This window comes from Engystomops pustulosus, chromosome 4 (genome assembly GCF_040894005.1).
Source record: "Engystomops pustulosus chromosome 4, aEngPut4.maternal, whole genome shotgun sequence".
Taxonomy (NCBI): Eukaryota; Metazoa; Chordata; class Amphibia; order Anura; family Leptodactylidae; genus Engystomops; species Engystomops pustulosus.
This window is the reverse complement of record NC_092414.1, coordinates 158,868,391-158,891,292: the sequence shown is the minus strand read 5'-3', so window position 1 is coordinate 158,891,292 and position 22,902 is coordinate 158,868,391. Positions and strand designations below refer to the sequence as shown.

The 22,902-nt window shown below is 43.6% G+C and overlaps 1 protein-coding gene across 12 annotated transcripts in view; it reads left to right on the top strand.

Moving 5' to 3' along the window:
* FAM227B (family with sequence similarity 227 member B) overlaps positions 1-22,902 on the top strand; it is a 236,853-nt gene that overhangs the window by 37,448 nt on the left and 176,503 nt on the right. For 11 of the 12 annotated variants that reach the window (XR_011855001.1, XM_072148274.1, XM_072148273.1 and 8 more), the window contains 4 exons: positions 403-498; positions 2,215-2,313; positions 10,808-10,909; positions 11,859-11,985. Coding sequence is in view for 11 of the 12 variants with exons in the window: in XM_072148274.1 (XP_072004375.1) it covers positions 403-498; positions 2,215-2,313; positions 10,808-10,909; positions 11,859-11,985 (424 nt within the window). In the remaining variant the exon portion in view is untranslated. The remainder of the gene's footprint in view (positions 1-402; positions 499-2,214; positions 2,314-10,807; positions 10,910-11,858; positions 11,986-22,902) is intronic. The other variant, XM_072148264.1, reaches the window with a different exon arrangement.

Genomic DNA, 22,902 nt, shown 5'->3' with positions numbered 1-22,902 from the left:
GTGAGTCACTTGTAGAGGCTGAAGAGGGAGCGTCACTTCTGATGCCCATATCTTGAGCTCTGTACTGCCTAGAACTATGCATATAATATATTAACAATACAAATCTCACCTTTCAAATGACAACTGTGGTATTGTGAGCTAGAGTATTAGATATACAGGCAGTAAAGAAATATTAGGGGGATGAGATTCTTATCTTTGATATGATAAAAAAAAGCATAGTTCTAATTACTGTATAGTTCAAGATAATGGAAACTGAAATAATAATTTAGACGGTATGTTAGAAAGGATATTTCTTACTCTACCTGAGGGATTTGATAGTTTAGCGCTTTAAAAGCTGGTTATAGTGTCCTTTTAAAAATATAAAATGTATTTGACTTTTGAGATGTGTGCTTTCTTATTCAGAGTTTTGTGTTTCCTGGATGTGATAAAACAGACTTGCCTGGAAAACTAAAGGCGCATCATATCTTACAGAATGTTGCTAAATTCCAAAAACTTAAGGTGCGTTAATAGTAAAGCATATAGTATATACCCCATTCCCAGAATCTCTCCCTAATGATGTAATCGGGAACAACAACCCCCCTAAAATGGTGCAGGTGACCGCAGTAGTTTAAATGCCACTGGCAACTTTACCAACTGCATGTAAACAGTTAACACCCTCGATCAAACCCGGATTCAATTATGATTTTTAAATTCGGTCTACCCCGAATTTCAACAGGTTCGCTCATCACTATTTTTTTAATAGATTAAATTATTTTGTGTATGGACTCCCTTTGGGGGGCATGAATAAATTACCACTTCATGGAGCCTAGAGGTGCTCCGCTCATTAGCATATTTTTATAAAGTTGATCCTGTGCCCCCGGACAAGGTAACGAGCAGTTAGGTGAGTGCAGTTTATCATCAGTAAACATGATGGTAGATGTCCTTTAACAAATGATAGGACTCGGGACCCTACTCACAAGAGCTTACAATCTTTGGGTAACCCAAAATTAAAATTGCCTGCTTGGTACAGTGCTCTAGGAAGTAACAATAAAGCTGCAAATGACAACTGCTGTCATGGGTGGTCCAGCGACCCATATCATGGGTCGCAGGCTCACCCGTGCCCTTCTGCCCACGCCAATGCGTTGCCCGCGCACCTTACCTTTCCCGGCTCCTGCATCTTCGCATGCGCTGGATTCTCTAGATTTAAAGGGCCAGTGCACTGTTAATTGGCGCTGGCCATTTTCTGAAAATGCATATAAGACTGCCTCTTCCTGCACACCCTGCCGGATCTTTGTGCTTATGCCATTGTGAAAGTCTCCCTGCAATATTCCTGTTCCTGTGTTCCTGCGTTCCTGTTCCTGTGTTCCTGCGTCCCTGTTCCCCTGCTCCTGTGTACCTCGACCTTGGCTGCGACCGCAGGCTAATCCAACTGTGGAACAACCTAGTGGCACCCACCCGCAGCAAGACCATCTCGCTTTGCGGCGGGCTCTGGTAAAGACCAGGTGCCACTTAAAATCCGGTCCCAGTCGTACCACCTCACGCGATGGTCCAGAGAATCCCCAGATCCCAAACCCTGACAACTGCAAATGACAGAATGAAAATTCACTAAACTCACATGACGTGTTAGTATATTAAAGACAAAGATTTTCCAATACCCGAGTATAAGCCGAGGTACATAATTTTAACACAAAAAACTGGGAAAAACTATTGACTCGGAGTATAAGCCGCGGGTAGGAAATGCGTTGGTCCTAGCCTGCCCCAAGTATACAGCCAGCTATTGCTTTCCCCCCAGTTTACAGCCTGCCAGCCCCTGTCCCCCAGTATAAAGCCTGCCAGCCCCTGTCACCCATTATACAGCCCCTGCCCAGCCTATAAGAAAAAAAAGAAAAAGTTTATTCACCTTACAACGCCACCTGGGAGGTCCTCTTCTGTCCATCGATGCTTCGGCTCCCTCTCTCTGTGCAGTGCCGTACCTCAAGCTGTGACGTCAGCGGCACACACTGTGATGTTAGCGAGCCGCTGACGTCACAGCTTGAGCAACAGTAGCGCACAGAGGGAGCCGGAGCCATACATCGTTGGACAGAAGAGGACCTCCCATCGGAAAGTGAGTACACTTCTTTTTTATATATATAGACTCAAGTATAAGCCGAGTTAGGGTTTTCAGCTTATACTTGAGTATATATGGTAAGTGTATTTTAAGTATACCTTTTATATGTGAGCTATTTTTATTTTTAGGAAGGAACAAGGAAAATAATATCAACATTGCTTCTATCTGCCAAGTCAGTAGCCATATTTCAAGACTGCTTTTGGTGGTTCTTTCTGCATATATTTAAGGCAAGTTGACTTATGGAAGTTTTGTGTTTTTTTTTTTTACTGTATTTATAATTGTAAAACAGCATATCATAAATAGTGCTGTTCTATAAAGGAAACGTTGTTATATATCTGTATAAGAAAAATGTTCCTATTTACTCTTTTGAGGCTGCTTTGATCTTTCCCGCTTTTAAGCAAGAGGTCTAGGGAAGGGGTGGACCACTTGGCTACAGGACTTTTAACTGTACTTTATGTAGTAAGATAATGGGGCAGATTTACTTACCCGGCCCATTCGCGATCCAGCGGCGCGTTCTCTGAACAGGATTCGGGTCCGGACGGGATTTATGAAGGTAGTTCCTCCGCCGTCCACCAGGTGGCGCTGCTGCGCTGAAAATCCTCTGAACGTGCCGGAATACACCGAGCTGGACCAGGTGAAGGTAAGCGCTTCCCAAGCGACACATTTTCGGTTATTAAATGCGGCGTTTTTTCCGAATATGTCGGGTTTTCGTTCGGCCACGCCCCCCGATTTCCGTTGCGTGCATGTCAGCGCCGATGCGCCACAATCCGATCGCGTGCGACAAAATCCTGAGGCAATTCAGGTACAATCGGCGCAAATCGGAAATATTCGGGTAACACGTCGGGAAAAAGCGAATTGGGCCCTTAGTAAATGACCCCCAATGTCCTATAAGGCTCCCTGCACAAGACCGAGGCCTGTTCAGGCAGAGGTAACAGCTGCAATTACATAATGACCCAGTGCTAGAAACTTACTGGAGGGTTCATTACTCCCTCTGACAGCTCCAAACCTGGAGAGGGCAATATACGCAAGTACCAGCCTGCCTATGTATCAGCAGGGGTATTGCGCATCCGTTCTAAAAACAGACACAGACGTTTTCACTGTTAAAGGGGTTATGCCACGAAACAATTGACTACAAAAAGCTGTCAAAGAGGTAAAAATATTTCAAAAATCTATTTGTAATGGTTACCTGGAAGTAAAGATACCTTTCTATTTGTTATTATGATGCTTGTTCAGCCTCTATTCTGCTCCACACAGAAGCAGATGTGGGAGGGGCCTAGCCGGGCACATGCACAGCACTGACAGCTGCAGTTATTGCACAACTCAGTGCTACAGAGCGCTCAGCCTTCAGAGTCTCCTTCCACCTGCTGTGCTCAAATAGTCCCTGCATTTACTGATCCAATAGAAGTCCAATTGAAATGTGCCATACGCCCCATGTTAAAAGTGCACCAAAAAGAGTTGGTGCAGTCTGTCAAAGCAGTGCAGGGGGCACCAGATTCATGAAGAACGTGCACCAGAAATCCTGAATCTGGCGCCCCCTGCACATTACACAGGACACTGCACATAGTACACATGTACTATGTATTCTCACAGCATCATGGTCGGTCAGGGTGACATGCATGGCGGAAGTCTAGGTGGTTGCAGGGGAGGCAAACCCCACGTGTATCCAAAGGAAGTCACTTTGAAGTGAGGATACGCATGGAGTTTGATGTCCCTGCATTTTTCTAGACCTCCGACATATTTACACTTTACTGTCCGCCTGACCGACCATGATGCTGTGAGAATACATTGTTTTGCTCTTCTTGTATGCATTGATTGTACAAAATTAGGTGCAATAGTTGTTTTTATGACTTTTACTAATAAACTTTTGTATTTTTGCATGTTGATTGAATCTCTTTCTGTGTATTTTATAAGGAATTGCAACCAAATCACTAGATAGATATGTGATAGATAGATAGATAGATAGATATGTGATAGATAGATAGATAGATAGATAGATAGATAGATAGATAGTTATGTGATAGATAGATGGATATGTGATAGATAGATGGATATGTGATAGATAGATAGATAGATAGATAGATAGATAGATATGTGATAGATAGATAGATAGATAGATGGATATGTGATAGATATGTGATAGATGGATATGTGATAGATATGTGATAGATAGATAGATAGATAGATAGATAGATAGATAGATGGATATGTGATAGATAGATGGATATGTGATAGATAGATATGTGATAGATAGATATGTGATAGATACATAGATAGATAGATAGATAGATAGATAGATGGATATGTGATAGATATGTGATAGATAGATGGATAGATAGATATGTGATAGATAGATAGATGGATAGATAGATGGATATGTGATAGATAGATGGATATGTGATAGATAGATAGATAGATAGATAGATAGATAGATAGATAGATGAATATGTGATAGATAGATGGATATGTGATAGATAGATGAATATGTGATAGATAGATAGGATATAGATAGATAGGATATAGATAGATAGGATATAGATAGATAGGAGATAGATAGAGAGATAGAGAGATAGATAGATAGATAGATAGGAGATAGATAGATAGGTGACAGCTTCTCACATGTTGCTGATGTTTAGCGACTTCCCTGCTAGTCAGGCACAGGGGCCCCTTTGCAGGAGAGCAGGGTAACATGGAGGGACAGTGCATGGAGGAGAGTACAGGAGGAGATGCATCAGGAGAGGTCAGAGCTCAGCCTGTTACTTGTGTTATCTCTGCAGCCTCCTGTGTGACCTGACTAATGGTGGAGGGAGGAGAGGGCTGCTACATTGCTATGATCCATGTTAGGGGGGACTCCTCTGAACAGACATGTCTGGCTGCAGTTACCTTGTATCTGCTGCTGTAGGCTCCTGTGTAGCTGGTGAGCAGTGGCCATCACAGCACAATCTCTGCCCCTCCTCCTCTCTCACCTCCTATTGGCTGCAGTGTGTCAGGTGATCTCTCAGTGTGCAGAGAAGCTGTGAGCCCGTGGAGTGATCTGTAGTGGAGAACAGCTGACTGACTCCCTGTGCGCAGACTCGGCCAGATCAGCTGTTGCTCAGGACGGGACACAGCTACCACCGGGGGGCGCCAGCAACCAGAACAAAAGGAGTTATCTCAGTAAGCCTGCAGATTTTGTAATAAGTGTAAATGGTGAAAGTACTTTTAACAATGCATTGGACCCAATTACAGCAATGTGCAATGGTGACACAACCCCTTTAAGTGCATGTGCTCTAACTCTTCACTTTAAGGGGCTCCATTATGGCTGGAAATAGCCTACTCCTCCTATCACCTCTCTACAGATTTTGCTGTATGAGGTTGGATATAGAGATTGGGGCTATTCGAGATACAGCTGAGTAAAGGAAAAGAGGAGGAAAACCGTTTGAGCATAATTCTTCAACATGCTAACTAGATTCAATAAAAAACACCTCTCTCTCTCTCTCTCTCTCTCTCTCTCTCTCTCTCTCTCTCTCTCTCTCTCTCTCTCTCTATATATATATATATATATATATATATATATATATATATATATATATATATACTATATATATATATATATATATATATATATATATATATAGAACAATGAGATAAGTGGCAATGTTTCGGTGTCAACAACCTTTATGAAGCCTTGATAAAGGTGGTTAGGTGGTTGACCCCGGAACGTTTTCACTACCTCGATAAATCTCACGTTTTTGCATTGCTATCATCTGACGACGCAGCTAGGACCTGTGGCAGCGTAGCACCACTCCTTTGAGCAGTTTATACACTGTCTGGGCTTGTTTTTTCCATTTACCTAAATACATATATTTATATATGTGACTGCTCCATTCCAGCACCTGTTGCCCTCTCCTTGCTATGGCACTTTCTGTTCTGGTGTTATGTGAAGTGCCAATTAACCACTGCAAACGGAAAAAAAACATGAATCAGTGATGAAAGCATGCACTTGACATATAGGACTTATATAGTATAGAACTATAGAGTACTATAGTAGAGAATCTGCCATTTAACCCTTACAGGAGACCCTTTTTAATTTTCTTTCTCCCCCCCCCCCCCTTTTCCATTCCGAAAGCAATATTTTTTTTTTTTATTTTTATGTTTACAGAGATATATGAGGGCTTGTTATCTGCTGGACAAATTGTACTTTTTAGTGGTGCCATTTAATATTCCATGCAATGTACTGGAAAGTTAGACAAAAATTCCAAGTGCAGTGAAATTGACAAAAAACACACATTTGCAGCTTTTGTTATGGGCTACGTTTTTACAGGTTTCATTCTGCGCTCCAAGTGATACTTCCTCTTTATTCTTTGGATCGATATGATTACAGGATACCAAATTTATATTTTATTAAAAGTTTTACTAGGTTTAAGTCGATTTAAAAAAATGTAAATCTTTTCTACAAAATAAATATTAGCCCTTTTGCCAAATTCTGAGGCCAATAACTTTTTCAAACTGTGGTTTGTGGACCTATGAAAGGTGTTATTATTTGCGGTATTTGCTGGCTTTTTAATTTATATCAATTTATGACTGTTAGATCATTTTTTATTAAAATATTTTCCATTACGATGTTCATCGCCGGGAATAATCTTTTATATAGTTTGATAGATCGGGCATTTTGGGGTGTAGCGATACCTAACATATTTATGATTTTTACTGTTTATTTTTATAGGTGTTCTAGGGAAATGGGGGTGATTTACATTTTTAAAATATTTTTTAAATTTTCTTTTACTATTATTTCAGACCCTGTAAGGAACTTTAACCCTGCAGGGTCTTATTACTCATACTATAAACTGCAATACTACTGTGGAGGTCATTATACATGGCAAGCCTACAAGTCGCTATGGGATGGCAACCAATCACCACCCTCCGGTGACATCACATGGGGGGTGTGGACGGCCATCCAAGATGCCCAAAGGCACTGTGTAATGAGAGAACTCAGTCCGTGAGCTTTCACCATACACTCCCTGCAGCACCAGGACATTATAGTATGTCCTGGTCGTGTAGGTGTTAAACCCTCATCAAAAAAATCGGGAGGCGGAAGGGTTCACAGGAATTACTGCAACGCAACGGAGCCGAAACCCTTGAAGACTGACATGTTGGGGAGAGACCGCCAGGAAGAGCCAGGTCGGAAATGGGACACACTGTAAATAGCCAGTTACATTTCCAACGTCTGCTCTGTGTATATATCTGATCACATGAGATCCCATCATGCCTCCCTAGAAGCATGTAAAGAACTAGAAGTCCATGGGAGCATGATGTGATTTCATGTGATCAGATACACACAAGAGGTAGACATCACCCTGGTCACATAACATGAAGTGCTGAACGCTGAGAAGAGGCATGGGACATGGGGAAGAATAGATGGGAGGGGCTAGCTGAGCAGGACACTCTGATGTCAGGTAACATATAGTTAGTTGCCACCTTCTATTGTTTACCTAAGGTGCATAAGGGCTATCCTCCTCTAAAAGGGCTCCCTATAGTTTCAGGCATTAACAGCCTGACCCAGGGCATATCTACCTATGTGGATAAGATCCTGCGCCCTTTTGTATTAGCACTCCCATCGTATGTGAGAGACACGATGGATGTCCTGAGGAGACTAGAGGACATCACTGTCCCTCAGGGAACATTTTTGGCCAGCCTAGATGTAGAAGCCCTATACAGCTCCATTCCACACGATAAGGGCTGTACAGGAGTGAGATATTTTCTCTCCACCAGGGGCTCACATCTGGCGAATCACAATCAGCTAATCATGGACCTCCTGATTTTTATACTAGAACACAACTATTTTCTGTTTGACGGACGTTTCTTCCACCAGCTCAGGGGCACTGCGATGGGGAGCCCGATGGCCCCCACGTATGCCAACATGTTCCTGGGCTGGTGGGAGGAGCGCTTCGTCTTTGCGGAAGAAATGGAGACTTGGACATCAAAAATTGGTCCATGGATTAGATTCGTATTAGATTGGATTAGATTAGACGACGTCCTACTTCTATGGATGGACACCAAAGAATCTTTTTCCACGTTTGTGAATACCCTTAATGAGAATAATCTGGGTATCAGATTAACCTCCGAAATTCAGTCCGAGACTATCTCATTTTTGGACCTCCTTATAACCATCAAAGGAGATGGCGGCCTTGAAACCTCAGTATTCCGCAAACCTATGGCGTCTAATAACCTCCTAATGTGGGAGAGTTATCACCCACCAACACTTAAAAGAGGTATACCCAAAGGACAGTTCTTGCGTATAAGAAGGAACTGTTCCTCCCAACTTGATTTAGATCTAAAGGCGAGGGATCTAAAGAACCGATTTCTGAAAAGGGGGTACCCAAAAAACGTGTTGGATGAGGCTAAATGTCACGCGAGGGGTCTGGACAGAACCTCTCTGTTGATCCCTAGGCGAAAGGAGGATGGAGATAATAAGATCAGACTCATCGGAACGTTTGACGACAAGGCCCCGGAAGTGAAAAATGTACTTAAGAAATTATGGGGGATCCTCTGTCATGATCAAGATTTGAAAAACAGGATAGACATTTATCCGGCAATCACCTACAGAAGAGGCAAAAATCTAGGCGATTGTCTAGTCCACAGCCATCTGGCACCGATCGCATCAGATAACACCTGGCTCCACAAAAATAGGATCAAAGGGACCTATAGGTGTGGAGACTGCAGGGCATGCAAACACATCAATCAAAGCAAGTCCTTTTGTAGTGTATCAACTGGGGTTTCCTACCAGAACCGTGAATTCATCAACTGCCGCACTATGGGGGTTGCCTACCTGGCCACCTGTCCATGCCCTCTCAATTATGTGGGGAAGACCATAAAAGAATTCAGGGTTAGAATCCTGGACCACATTGGAAACATCAGGAGAGAGGAGGACAGACCTTTGGCCAACCACGTTCACAAATATCATGGGGGCAACCTTGATGCTCTTAAATTTCAGGGCATCGAGAAAATTCGACCACCCCCAAGAAGAGGGGATTGGAATAATAACATCTTAAGAAAGGAATCCCAATGGATCTTCCGAATGAAGTGTGTGAAACCGGAAGGTTTAAACGACAATATTTCGTTTGCGCCATTCATATAAGCCAATCCCTTGTGTGTCTATCATCTTATGGATATCATAAAGGGATTTCTATCCCATACAGTGCACTTTGTTATGTTTGTTTACTGCTCGGTATTTATGCAATTGACCTGTACATAAATCGTACTTACGTCGGCCCAAGTTTCATTCACTGAGCCGAGTTTTGAGTATTCCTACAAGGATACGGGGGACCATACGACTCTGGTTATGGTTACCAGAACATCGGTCCCTACATATCATCATACTTACCCTGTGAATTTCATCCTATTCGTGATCCAGAGGTATCGTATTGACCGAAACATTGACAGCTGTCCATACCTCGACTGGACAGCTGTTATGGTCACCGCCCACCGCTGTGGCACCCTATCACGATCGTAGGGGCGGCCTGTTACGGGCACCGCCCACTGCTGTAGCATCCTATCACGATCGTATGGGCGGCCTTACAGCGTTCTTACATCAGAAGGGGCGGAGTTTGGATTGCCTGTCATCACTGTCTGATCTGGGCAACCTATCACGAACTAATGGGCGGACCTATGACATCACACGGACCTCCCATTCACCTCATTGGCCGCGATCAGGCTCTTGCCTCCAATGACGCGACGCGCCCGGCCCACAAGGCGGAGCCTCCTGGATTTATACTCCAGCTGACCCGCCGCGCCGGCTGCTACGACTATCATACGCTGGCGCCCACCATCAGGACGCCAGCGCTCTCTTTGTTTATTATTTTTGTGTCCTGAATGAATGTAGGATATAAGATTTCATTCTAAGTAACCTCATCCTCTACGGTTCTCCTGACGAGCCCCACCATCAGGGGTGAAACGCGTAGAGGTGGAGAGATGAGAAGTTAGGGCATAAGTGATTGTAGCACAGAAGGACTGTTCTATGAGCAGGGAATAATTTCCGCTATTGCCTTATTGGGTACAAATTGAATACAAGGCAACAAGGATATCTTTAATACGCTACATACCTACCTGCTCAATGGCCATTGAGAAAACTTGCATCTGCTAACAATCTATGCAGGGTGCACTCTCTGAGCCATAATAGTCCTCTTTTATTATCAGATGTAACAGTGTGTCACGTTGTCATCATTTTTATCTTAGTACACACTGATGCACACATTGGAGAGTTTTTTAACATGTGTTTATTAAAAGTTATATTTTATTTTCCCCAATTATACCCGTGACTCTTTCTCCATGCCTCCCTAGAAGCATGTAAAGAACTAGAAGTCCATGGGAGCATGATGTGATTTCATGTGATCAGATACACACAAGAGGTAGACATCACCCTGGTCACATAACATGAAGTGCTGAACGCTGAGAAGAGGCATGGGACATGGGGAAGAATAGATGGGAGGGGCTAGCTGAGCAGGACACTCTGATGTCAGGTAACATATAGTTAGTTTATGAGGATATCAGGGAAATATTTGTGAAAAGGGGACCTGTGAAACTTTGTGAAAATGTGGTGACAGGTTCCCTTTTAAGTCTGTATACAGATGGTTAATAAAATGGTGTATATGATAGCTTAATTTCATATATAAATGCCCACAAAAAATAAGAAGAATGCACCAATTAGTCTTTACTTGTATTTTATGCTGTTTATTTTTCTAACAGCCGCAGAAAATTCAGCAAGATTATCTCTTTGATCGTATGTCAGATTCTTTTGTTAGCCTGTTCTGCAGTATTTCACTTGATATCAAAGACCATTTTTTCCAGGTAATATGCTTTATAATAATTTATTTTTTTCCATAGTTTTGTTTCTTTCATAATTGCTGTATAAATTGTGATAGCATGTATGCTTGTGACCATCTCTCAATAAATAATTTTCAATAAATTACATAGTTGATAAAATAATTGCATGTAAGCATTTTTTCTCAATTGTATTTAACATCGTAGATTAAATGAGTTAGTATATAGCCAGCCCCTTTTAATATATAACCTGCCAGCCAGCCCCCTTTAGTATATAGCCTGCAGCCAGCCCCCTTTAGTATATAGCCTGCCATCCAGCCCCTTTTAGTATATAGCCTGCTAGCCCCCCTTAGTATTTAGCCTGCCAGCCAGCCCCGTGTAGTATATAACCTGCAAGCCCACAGTATGGCCAGCACATAAAAAAGTTAATGGAGTACTCAACATTCCAACACCCTGGGCAGCTCCTCTTCTATCTTCATGTGCATGGGTGCTGGCTCCAGGTCCGTGACAGCTTGGTGGCCACGACCCGCCCAACGCACAATTGTCAGTTGCAGCTGACATCCTAGTTGTTCGCCTGCCGGGCCGTGCGCACGGAGACCTGGAGCCAGCACCCATGCACATGAAGATAGTGGGTAGTTTTCAGCACAAAAATTATGCTGAAAAACTTGGGTTATACTCGAACAAATACGGTATAAAATAGCCGAAGAATAACCAAACAAAAAAAATTCTGTCTGGCACTATTAATATGTAAATACTATTCAGAAGTTTTATTTGCCTTCTTATCAGCTCCCAGGCACTAGACACACTAAGTTCAATGTTCATTAAGAACCCTAAGGCTTTTTCAGATTCAGTTTTTCCAAGTGTGCCAAATGAGTAAAAAAAATAAGGCCAGACAACCTATTGCTTTCCTAATTTGTGTCATGGACCTCTTGAATACATTTTCAGTGTTTGGTAATTACATTTGTTTTTTTAACAGATATATCCAGATTTCTTGTCACAAGCAATATTCACAGCATTTTACAAAACATTTCCACAGTCCCGTACACAATTAAATATCGAGTTTAAAACTGAAATAGTAGACCTCATTTTCCAGTGGGTCTCTGGTAAGTATAAATCAATTATTGTGGATGTTGTTTAGCAGCTTCCATCTACTGAATCCAGAATGCAAGATAACTCTGACCCAGAGCATTTTCACCTAACATACCTTTACCTTGAGTTGTTTGACAAAGGTAAGGACACCCATACCACTAAATGTTACCAATGTTAAAAGTAGTAGAACAGAAAGTAAACCGTTTTTCTCTCCAAATATTTTATTAGAGAGGATATTTCACCACCTCGTAATGTAGGGGCTGCTTCACAAATTCAGGAGCACTTTGAATTTTCTTTGTAGCCCCCCTTTTAGAAAAGATATTAGTCCCAATATCTGACCATTCTAATCCTGTGTACTGTCAGAGAGGAGGTGCTGGAGCAGATGAGGGGGTGTGTACACATTATGATCTCTCTATGTTCATCTAGATGCTGTCTTCATACATTGCATTTACATTCCGCTATTTTTCAGTTAACATTGTGTTTACATAAATAATATTATGAAATTGTGATGTGAGTGGAAGTACAGGTGCTCCCCTACGTAAGGACACCCAGTAACTGCTATCAGAGTGATCCAATTGCTGAGACACGAAAAACCAGAGTGGTCCTACAGCGGCGATCACTATGACAATACAAGTTGCCCCTATGATCTGCTGTCACTGCCTCTCACAAGCTCAGGCTTACCACAGAGCTTGTCCGAGATGGAACACATCATTGTGCTGCTCCCATATAACTCAGTGTCTTTTTAAATGAAAAAGCCCATCTGATTACTTCATCTGACCTTTCCTCTCCTGTCTGTATCCCTGTTGATCCCTGTCACCCCCACACTCCTTTAAAAGTCTTTATAAAGACTACTATCAAGCTCCTGTATTTTTTAAATCAGTTTTTTCCCCTTATTTTCTTTAGTCATAAACATTTTTAAAAATATAACATTTATAAAAAATATATAAACAAATTTGTTCAGTGATCTCTGTCGTGGCATCTCAGGTGACTGACAGTGATCGTTGACTCCATCACCAGTGAATCATTCCCACAGTTCCTATTTTTGTTTTTCCTTTTTTGCTCTCTGCTCTAAAAACCCTATAAAAATACTTAAAAAAAAATTGGTCAGGGACCTCCGTCTGTGCCACCACAGGTGACTGACAGTGATCGTTGACCCCATCACTAGTGCATCACTCAGTCCATGTCCACAGTTACTATTTGTTAGGGAGCCACTCTTTTTTTCCCTTTGTTCTAAAAAAATATTTAAAAAATATGTGATAAAAAAAGAATTGTTTAGTGACATCTGTTTGTGATCCAACTTGTCCAGTGTATTTGTTTGGCAGACCCCCTTTTTAATTTTATCCACCTGTATTACAGAGATCTTTAGTGCATTATAATCTAAGAGATTTTATTTTGCTGAAGAAGCCTATGCTATGATGTGCCCTGACACTGCAAGTGGAGATTAATTTCTTGTTTCATCTCTGATCTGATGAGTCAGATTAACCCCCTGCACAACGCAGAAGAGCTTCTAGTTCTGTGCTAGCTGGTCCACCAGACTAATCTTTATGCAAGTCAGTTTCTTGCAAACAACCAGTTTTTCACACTATGCAAAAGCCCAAAACTTGATCCACACAAATCCATTAGAGCTGCGCAAATTTTGGGGCCTAATGTTTAACATAGGCATAGTGAAGAAAAAAAAACAAATAGGGACTACGGGTCTTCAGATATTTTATATAATACCCTAATTTTGTTGGGGTAGGATTTAAGATATCCTCTTTTAGTGTGCGTTGGCTGTGTTTCTAATCAATAAGCATGCAAAGAATAACAAATTGCTGATGCAAGATTTGCTAATGCTGTTGCCCAGGGCAAAAATCAGCACTGCGCAAGCTTTAGTTGGTTTTAGAAAACTATATAGAAAAACAAGAGAGAAACAGAAGAGGGAGGAGAGTTCCCTGCTTATGAAGTCTCTTGATTGGAAAACTTCCCTGCTGTTGCACATTGACGTCAGGATAATGCATTTTTGAAATTCTTTAGCCTTGATGTTTTGGTTATGGTCCACGATGCCAGCGCCATCTAAGGATTTGATCTATCAGCTAGGTTTACCTTAACAGTCCCCCCTAAATCTTGGAATTTCTCCCGGCTACTCTTTGTCTAGAAGGACCTACAGATCTGCCCATATGTGCATCGCTCTCCTCTTCACCAGTTGGATGACAGCAGACCCCTATTGGGTGTGCTCCCATTTAGTGGACTTTCACATATGGGAATCAAATCTCTACTCTACCTCTCCCTACTCCAAGGGGCTGTTTGACATGTTTCAGGGGTGCTTGATCTCAGAGGGATATCTTCATTATGCAAATTTAGGTAACTTGAGTAAGGGGTCTTTGGTTTGTCTAACTCCTGCTACCCATGATACTTGGTGGACTTGATGAGGTAGACCATATAACACGCAATAAATGACAAGAGCAAAATCACAATCCTCATTATCACCCCCACTTAAAGGAAACCCTTCCAACCCCCCCCCCCCAAACACAAAGTGAAGGATATAGCATCCACTTCTGAGTTTCTCTTGAGTTACCTGGGCAGTCCTTCATTCTCTTTAAGTGCATGGGTAATGGATACATAGGGGGCGATGTCATCTGGGATGTACATGCAACAAGCCACTCCCACCATCTTACAGACTCCTCCCTTCTCAGCAAGGATAATGTCCAAAGCCATGCAGTTTTGGAAAGCATCTTGGATATAATTCACAAATCTCTATTGATTATAATAAAAACAGTTAACCCAATCAACATTTTACTCATAGCTATCTGGGGAATAATGGACTCTAGACCTGCCCATATCTGATTGTGGGCCTTGTACTCATCTGGGACCCCCCTTGGTGCTCCCTCTGTATCTATACGTTGTCATCTAGGTGCTTCTATCTTAGACCTCCAGAATCCTTTGGGATTCTCTACCTTTTCTTTATGTGTCTGATCAAACTTATCCTTGGGGATGACAAGAAGGAATGCACAAATTTTATCACAGCACACTCACATTCCCAGCCTCTAGGCTTGACCTGACTCTCCTATCCCCACAAATCCAATACGCATCATACACTGCCAATACAGGGTTACCTGTGCTGTCAATCTTAAAGAAGGTCATTGTCCTCTTGCACCAACCGTAGGTAAAGTCTCCTACCCTGGGGCCATCCTGGTCGGCCCTATAGATACAGTTATAGTCATGGTTGGGGTGTCCCTGACCATACAGTCAGTCAGAAGAGACCAGCTAGAAAGAAGAATAAGTAAGTTTGCAATAGAAAGCGTGGAAGCATGCTGGCTTCCCCTCAGCTTCACAGACGTGGCGCTGGTCAGCAGGACTTGGAAAGGACCATCGTAGTGAGGTTCCAGACTCTCTCTCTGGTGTGTCTCTTTACCACCATGTAGTCTCCAGGCTTCAGGTTATGCATCCTGAGGTCTCTGTCTGGATCTGAAAAAGGAATCAGAAACACATTTGTCTGTTGAAAGTGGTCCTTACTGAATAGTGGGTAGCAGGAAGGCACTCACTCCATGGTTTCCCTGTTTCTTCCATGACCTCCCGGATCTCTAACTTAAAAGTGGCATTTAGTCTTTCAATCCCACCACTAACTTGGGAATGGTAAGGGTTGTGTAGGAACTGTTCTACACCCAGGAGGGACAAGGTTTAAGTCTTTATCTGTCCTGTGAAGTGGGTTCTACAACTGGACTCCATGGTCTCTGGAAGTCCAAACCTGCAGAAAAAATCTCACTCACCAACTTCTTGGTTGCAGCTCTGGCAGTAGCCTTGGTCATGGGAAAAGCTTCTGGCAAGCCTGGAAAGAGATCAATGTACACACGCACGTATTCCTACGTACCACTTTTTGGTAGCTGGATAAAATCCATCTGCAGCCTCTGGAAGGGATAGGGTTGTGGTGGGCACAGACTATATAGGCTTTCACTAGTCTAGTGACAGGGGTAGTAATGCCCGGGGAAAACCACTTGCGGTTTATGAGCACTAGCGTGGCCATTTTGGATATGTGTGTGTACTTGACTTACTGTACAGGGCTCTGGGCAGGCACACCCTCTCTCCCAGCATCCAGGTCCCATCGGCATCTAGGCTCCAGCTTTCCTCCACACTCCCTTCACTTCTGATGACACTTGGGCCACTAGGGAATGGAACACCTGTGGATCAAACTTTCCAACTCAGAACGCACCGCTGAGACTACTACTATCTGGGTTCCATCTGTGCAGCTGCCTTCATCACCCTATCAGCCACATCATTTCCCTTGGCTTGTGGAGTTACCAAATTGTGTGTGCTTTTACTTTTAATATGCCCACCTCTTGTGAAAGTCAGAGAGCATCCATGAGCTCTTTAATCAGTGTGCCATGCTTAAAGGGGGTCCCTGTAGAGGTGAGGAAATCTCTAGCATTCCATATGGGTTCATAATCGTGTTTAGACCTCAAAACTATACCTTGAGTATAGATGTTTGCCCTTTTACCTTGTACCAGATGTAGCGCTTCCCCGAGTGCCGTCACTTCTCCTCCTGCGCTGAACTTTGTGGGGGGAGTGGTTCTGCTTTCACTACGTCATGTGCGCCACTGACCACTGTATATCCAGTGTAGAACCATCTGTCTTCTCCTGCAGACCTGAAGCCATCTATGAAAAAAACTCAACATCTGGGTTAATCACTCTTCTCTCAACCCCACCCCCCTCTCTGAATCCTGTAAGACTGGTGACAGACCGGCAGGATTCAGGGCTGTGCACCTTTTCAGTGTGAAGGGGCATCAGGAGTGCACACTGGAGTCTGAGCTGTCTGGCCTTTGCTCAGATGCTTGGGCTGTACTTGGGTGAGGACACTGTGCAAGTCATGTGGGGTTTACACAGTAGGATCTAGAATCAACTCACTGGCCTTGCTGAGCAGATTGCTGGCTGCAGCTACTGACAAATGAGGGTCTCCCCTCATGACTGAGTCTAACCGGGCTTAATTGTGGACCACTGGGGAGGCCACTACGTTCCTGGGCTAAGACACCTGTGGCGTGGCCTAGATACTCAGGGAAAGATAAAACAAAAGTTTCATCCAGTGGGATATGCCTAGGGCCGCGGCAGACATTTGCCAGCTTAAGGCTATGGAATGCATCAATTGCCTCCTGACTAAGAGCAAATGGGGAAGAGGCAATGCAGTAATCAAGGGGCAGTATCAGGTTGGAGGCAGCAGACCTTATCCCAGGCCTGCAGTAGATGGCCAGTCCTAGAAACATGTGAAGAGGTTAGCGCCTCAGGCAGGGGCATATTCTGGACTGCCAGCTTTCTTTCCTCTGTCAGGTATCTGCCTGTGACTGAGAAGCAGTGGCCTAGGAAGACCACCTTCTCCTGGCAGTACTGGAGTTTGTCTCTGGAAACTTTGCAACCCTTCTGTAACAGAAAACACATAAGGTCAATAAATGCATTCTGGCAAACCTGCAAAATGGAGGCACAAAAACAGGTCATCCGCATACTGTAAAAGGAGAACATCCAGTAAGGGGCTAGTCTGCCAGTCTACTCCCTGTAGGGCCGTGGAGTACTATCTGGGTGAGTATACTGGAATACTGAACTGGTAAGGGCAAATAGGTACTGGTAATCTTCATGTAGAGGCACAGAGAGGAGAACATTTGCCAAATCAATAACAGTGAATAATATGTCACTCCCGGGGACTGCTGCCAGTTTGGGCTAGGGACCACTGGGCTTCAGTACACTCATTGGCAGCTTGGAGGTCATGGACCATCCTACATGTATCCGGCTGTTCTTTCTGGGTCTTTTTCTTGACTGGGAATGGGTTAAAATCATCACTGGGCTATCAGGGGAGGAGTCACACTTCAGTTCTACAATGAGAGGAGCTAGTTCTATGAGGTGTACTTGCTGTCGTCCTTGTTAGTTACCACTCCCGTAGTCCTGCCCTGTTGGGGGCATCTACGTTTCCCTAGAATGTGGCCAGTCACTTCAGTCACTTTAGTAATGAATGTGGCCAGTCACTTCAGTCGAAACACGCCCACTTGGGTCGGTCAGTTGAGACTTCCGGAACTGTTGTCAGTCTCACTTTGGCAAGGTCTGTGAAACTACCGACCCTGGTCTCTGTTCCCTCTGTACGTCACTCTGTCAGAGTCTTATCAATCCCTCTGTACGCAAGTCTGGCAGAGTCCTAGATATACACTACACTGTCAGGTCATCCCCCATGTGTCCTAAATCTGTAAACAATTCCCGTGGAACTCCTCCATGACTGTTTACGTCTCCGCTTTATCTCATCCAGACATATAGGATTCTCCCTTCACCATCTCCCGCCCAGTGTTCTGTGCTTTCTATAAAGTTCCGGCCAGACTGCAACGTCTCAAACAGAAGTCGGCTACACTTGTGTTGGTTTTTAGTCAAAAAGGAATAAAAGTCAGTCATAAGCTCTGTAATACAGTTGGGGGGCTTGTTCTTGCTTAGTCTGTTCGTGGGGTAGACAACGGGACATCACATCATACTGTATTCTTGTATCACAAGCAAATTAGTTCAAGTCTTCTTAGATTGTCAGAAAAGAACTCTGGACGCAGCGCTGCGCCCTCCCACCTTTTGTAAACATACTTACACTTGCAAGGTCACTTTGCTTGTCTGCTAACGCAGATAACGCAGCTACACAGCCCCCGAGATATCCCTCTCGTTAACCCCTTAAACACCAGAAAGCAGGTACCAGACACATTGCAACACTTTTTATAGTAATTTTTCTATAATTGTCAGGATCAAATAAGTTTTAACTGGGCCATAATAAACCAAAACAGCGTCCCACTTCCAAGAATAATCCTAACAGAGATCTGAAATAAGATAAAATCATCTTATGCCAGCATTTATTCCAGACATCTGTTAAGACGCTTCAAGAGTGCTCAGCTGCTAAACTACAAGAAAAACCCATGTGTTTTTTTTTTTATGAATATTGTCCTCAACCAGCCTTTATTGCTGCCAACAGAGTAGAGTCATAGGCAATTAACTGTCAGGGACTTGAAGAGAATATAACTGTTCTAAGATGGCCACCGCTGAAAGATGGTAGGGCGTGTCATCTTCTCTAACCACCATATACAGGGGTGGAGTCTGCATTCCAGACGCCATATTTCCCTTCCCGAGGAAAATATAATAAAATCTTTTTCTCAAATTCTCGTCACATCAAAAACTATGAAATGTCCCTTATCGCCGGTCTCTTTCTTCAATGGGCACTCTGAGGATTCCTGTCACTCTGTCCTGGTCTGTCCATCAAAGTCAGAGGCTTTAAGTGGCTGTTTGCAAATCTGATCAAGTTTTCTCACTTGTACAATCATCAGATCATCTGACACATCCCGAAACCTTCAAACCTTCACTACTACTTTTATTTTCATTATATCAACTTGTACTTTTCCAACAGTCCTACTTAACTCAACATCCAACTGTCTACTTACATCAAGCCAATCTTCTGTGCGCACCAGTGGTTCCCTCTGGGATGATGTTCTTTCTCTTCCAAAACTGCAGCATAATTTGTCCGAGACCCTTACCGGTGCAGCTGCTCACCGGCCTAAGGGCTGACCTTCAAGCTAACCCATCACCAGTTACAGAGGTTTATCAGAAGGCCCCCCTTAACGATCTCCCTCTTCTCCTAATTCCTGTCAAAATCCCCAGATACCCGTTCTTTACCTGTTCTGGCGGCCTATGTCTGATGTGCAGACATCCATCCTATTCTCCTTATTCTGGCAGCCCCTATGTCTGATGTGCATACACCAGTCCAATTTTCCTAATTCTAGCGGCCCCTATGACTGATCTTCACGGCAGCTTCGGTATACTCCTTCTCAGTATCTTGCCTGAACTTCGAACGTCCTCCCCCTCCCTTTCTGTTCTGGCTCAGTAAAGCACTTACAAACAGCAGCCAAGGCACTTGTTTCAATTTCACACAGAAGTGTCTGACAATTCAGACCCCACTCAGGACACCAGGTGGCTATACATATTTACCCTCCAATCCCAGCTGCCTACAGCCATTCCCCAAGTCACAGGCAAGTAAGAGGTTAGCATATGTAATCTGAAACTTACCGTGATATGGGTTGATCAGTCCCGGTCAGGAAGCGGTGACCCCGAGGCTGCATAAGGTGCTGGAATGAGGGGGCGCCCTGGTCCTGATCGCGAGTTCATATCTCAGCAGTGCCTCCAACTGTTGGGGTAGGATTTAAGATATACTCTTTTAGTGTGCGTTGGCTGTGTTTCTAATCAATAAGCATGCAAAGAATGACTGATGCAAGATTTGCTAATGCTGTTGCCCAGTGCAAAAAATCAGGACTGCACAAGCTTTAGTTGGTTTCACAAAACTATATAGAAGAACAAGGGAGAAAAAGAAGAGGGAGGAGAGTTCCCTGCTTATGAAGTCTGTGGGGGATTTGGCCCAGTAGAGACCGTGGTAGCGGGGTGCTGTGATGCAGTTCAAGACAGTGACACCAAAGTACAGTCCAAAACAGGTCTCGCCTGCGTTTATTGTAGCAGCAAAATAAAACAGCCTTTACATTCAGGCATTAAATAAACAAAAAATCCTACCCGTCAGGGTGCTAACTATACAGGTGTTCACTAACTCACCACTATACAAAATCACTTGGCTGCTCCAGGCACAGAGGTCAGGGCTGTGTGCTCTCCAGCCTCCTTCCAGAGAGAGACAACACTTCCAGCTCTGCTGAGCGGTTTAAAAAAAAGACTGATTGGGCTGCTCCCATCACCTGTGTCCAAGGTGCTGGACACCCAACCTCAGCACTAAGGCCTTGCATAATAGCAAAACCTAGGGGAAACATACCGCCCATCCACAGTTAACCCCTTCAGTGTCTCACAAGTCTTTTGATTGGAGAACTTCCCTGCTGTCGCACATTGACGTCAGGATAATGCGTTTTTGAAATTCTTTAGCCTTGATGTTTTGGTTATGGTCCACGATGCCAGCGCCATCTTAAAATGTATTTATCCAACTGTCATGACCAGGAATTTATTTGAAGCCCTTATGAATTTTTTACATTATAACTATAATTCCCTGTGTCAACCCCGCCAACACCTCAGCTTTGCCTGACTTCACAATATCAGGCCCATTATCGACCATTATAATAAAACATTTTCAGAAATTTACACCCCCCAATAAAACTGTCCGTATGTACTCGAGTATAAGCCGAGACCCCTAATTTTACCACCAAAACTGGGAAAACCTATTGACTCGAGTATAAGCCGAGGGTAGGAAATGCATTGGTCACAGCCTTCCAGTATATAGCCAGCCTGCCCCCTTAAGTATACAGCCTGCCCAGCCTGCCCCCAGTAGTATACAGCCTCACCCAGCCTGCCCCCTTAGGTATACAGCCAGCCCAGCCTGCCCCCAGTAGTACAAAATAAAAATAAACTTATATACTCACCCTCCGGTGGCTCCGATACACAGCGCTGCTCCCCCAATGTCCGCAGGGGTCCTCTTCTGTCTTCTATCTTCCTCTGTCTTCTGCAGGGCACCGCCATGTTCTTCCCGCCCGGCAAGCGCATAGTATGACGCGGCCGCTGCTGACATCATACTATGCGACCCCCGGAGAAGAACATGGCGGCGCCCTGCGGAAGATAGAAGACAGAAGAGGACCCGCGTGGACATTGGGGGAGCAGCGCTGTGTATCGGGGCCACCGGAGGGCGAGTATGTAAGTTTTTTTTTAAGTGCTAGGCTGCCTATTGACTCGTATAAGCCGAGTTGAGGATTTTCAGCACCTTTTTTTGTGCTGAAAAACTCGGCTTATACATGAGTGTATACGGTATCTGTGTTTATCATAAGCCTCAAAGGGAGGCTGCACTTTTGGCAGTACTCTATAAGTAAAAGAGGCCACTATGGAATAAAACTTTACAAATTGTGTGAAAGTTCCACCAGCTACACCCATCGCTTCAAGTTTTATGGGGAAAGACCCAAAAATTGATGCCCCCGTTTGCCCCCCAGACGTACGTGTTAGTGCCATAGTTGTATGGAATTGTGGTTACCTCATTTTAAACCAGGGATATCACATATACCTGGACAATTTCTATAACACAATTCCCGTCCTAAAGTGTCTTGCGTCTAGAAACACAGTGGCATGTGGCATCAGAAAGAACCAGAGGGGTCTTTCCAAAACATTTCTTGGTCAGTCACTGCCATAGGGAAAAGGTAGGGCAGTTTGCAACAACATTCTGCTGCTTGTGCGTTACAGGGACAACCGAGACATTGTTGTCCTTTCCACCATACACAGCGATGACAGCAGACAACAGATCAAGCACCAGAGCCCACAAACCTCTCTGTATTGTGAATTTCAACCACTACATGGGTGGGGTGTATTTTTCAAACCAAGTCATTAAGCCATATGCTGCCATGTGCAAGAGCAAGACATGGTATGAAAAATTAGGAGTCTACTTCACCCAGACAGCACTGTAGACCTGTTGTGGCCAGGTCTGCTGGAAACCATGGACATTTTTTTTCAGTTCCAGGAAAAAGTAATAAAGACCTTGCTGTTCTGGGATGGTGTAGCAGAGGGCTTCTCATCTGGTACTAGTGTAAGCTGCATTGTTTCCAGCCAACACTTTCCATCCGAAGTACCCCCAACCTAGAAGAAAAGGTGACCCCAAAAATGCCCAAGTAAACCAGGCCTCTACATTAATGAATGCTTTAAAATTTTCCATACTTCTTTAGAATTTAATTTTTTTTTTCCATTTGTTACTTCTGACACATTGGCCATTTTAAATTCATGTGACTTATTCCAACATTTTCTCTCGACATACTAATACATACTAGTAACAACCCTCATAGAAAATACCCACTGTACCTCTAGATGAATACCTATTGCATCATACTGGATCATCTATAAAATATGTCAAACAAAACTATACAGGGTATGTTCAGGGCCAAAAGGCTCGTTTTATCCCTTAATTAAATTATTGAGGGGTCTAGTTTCCAAAATGG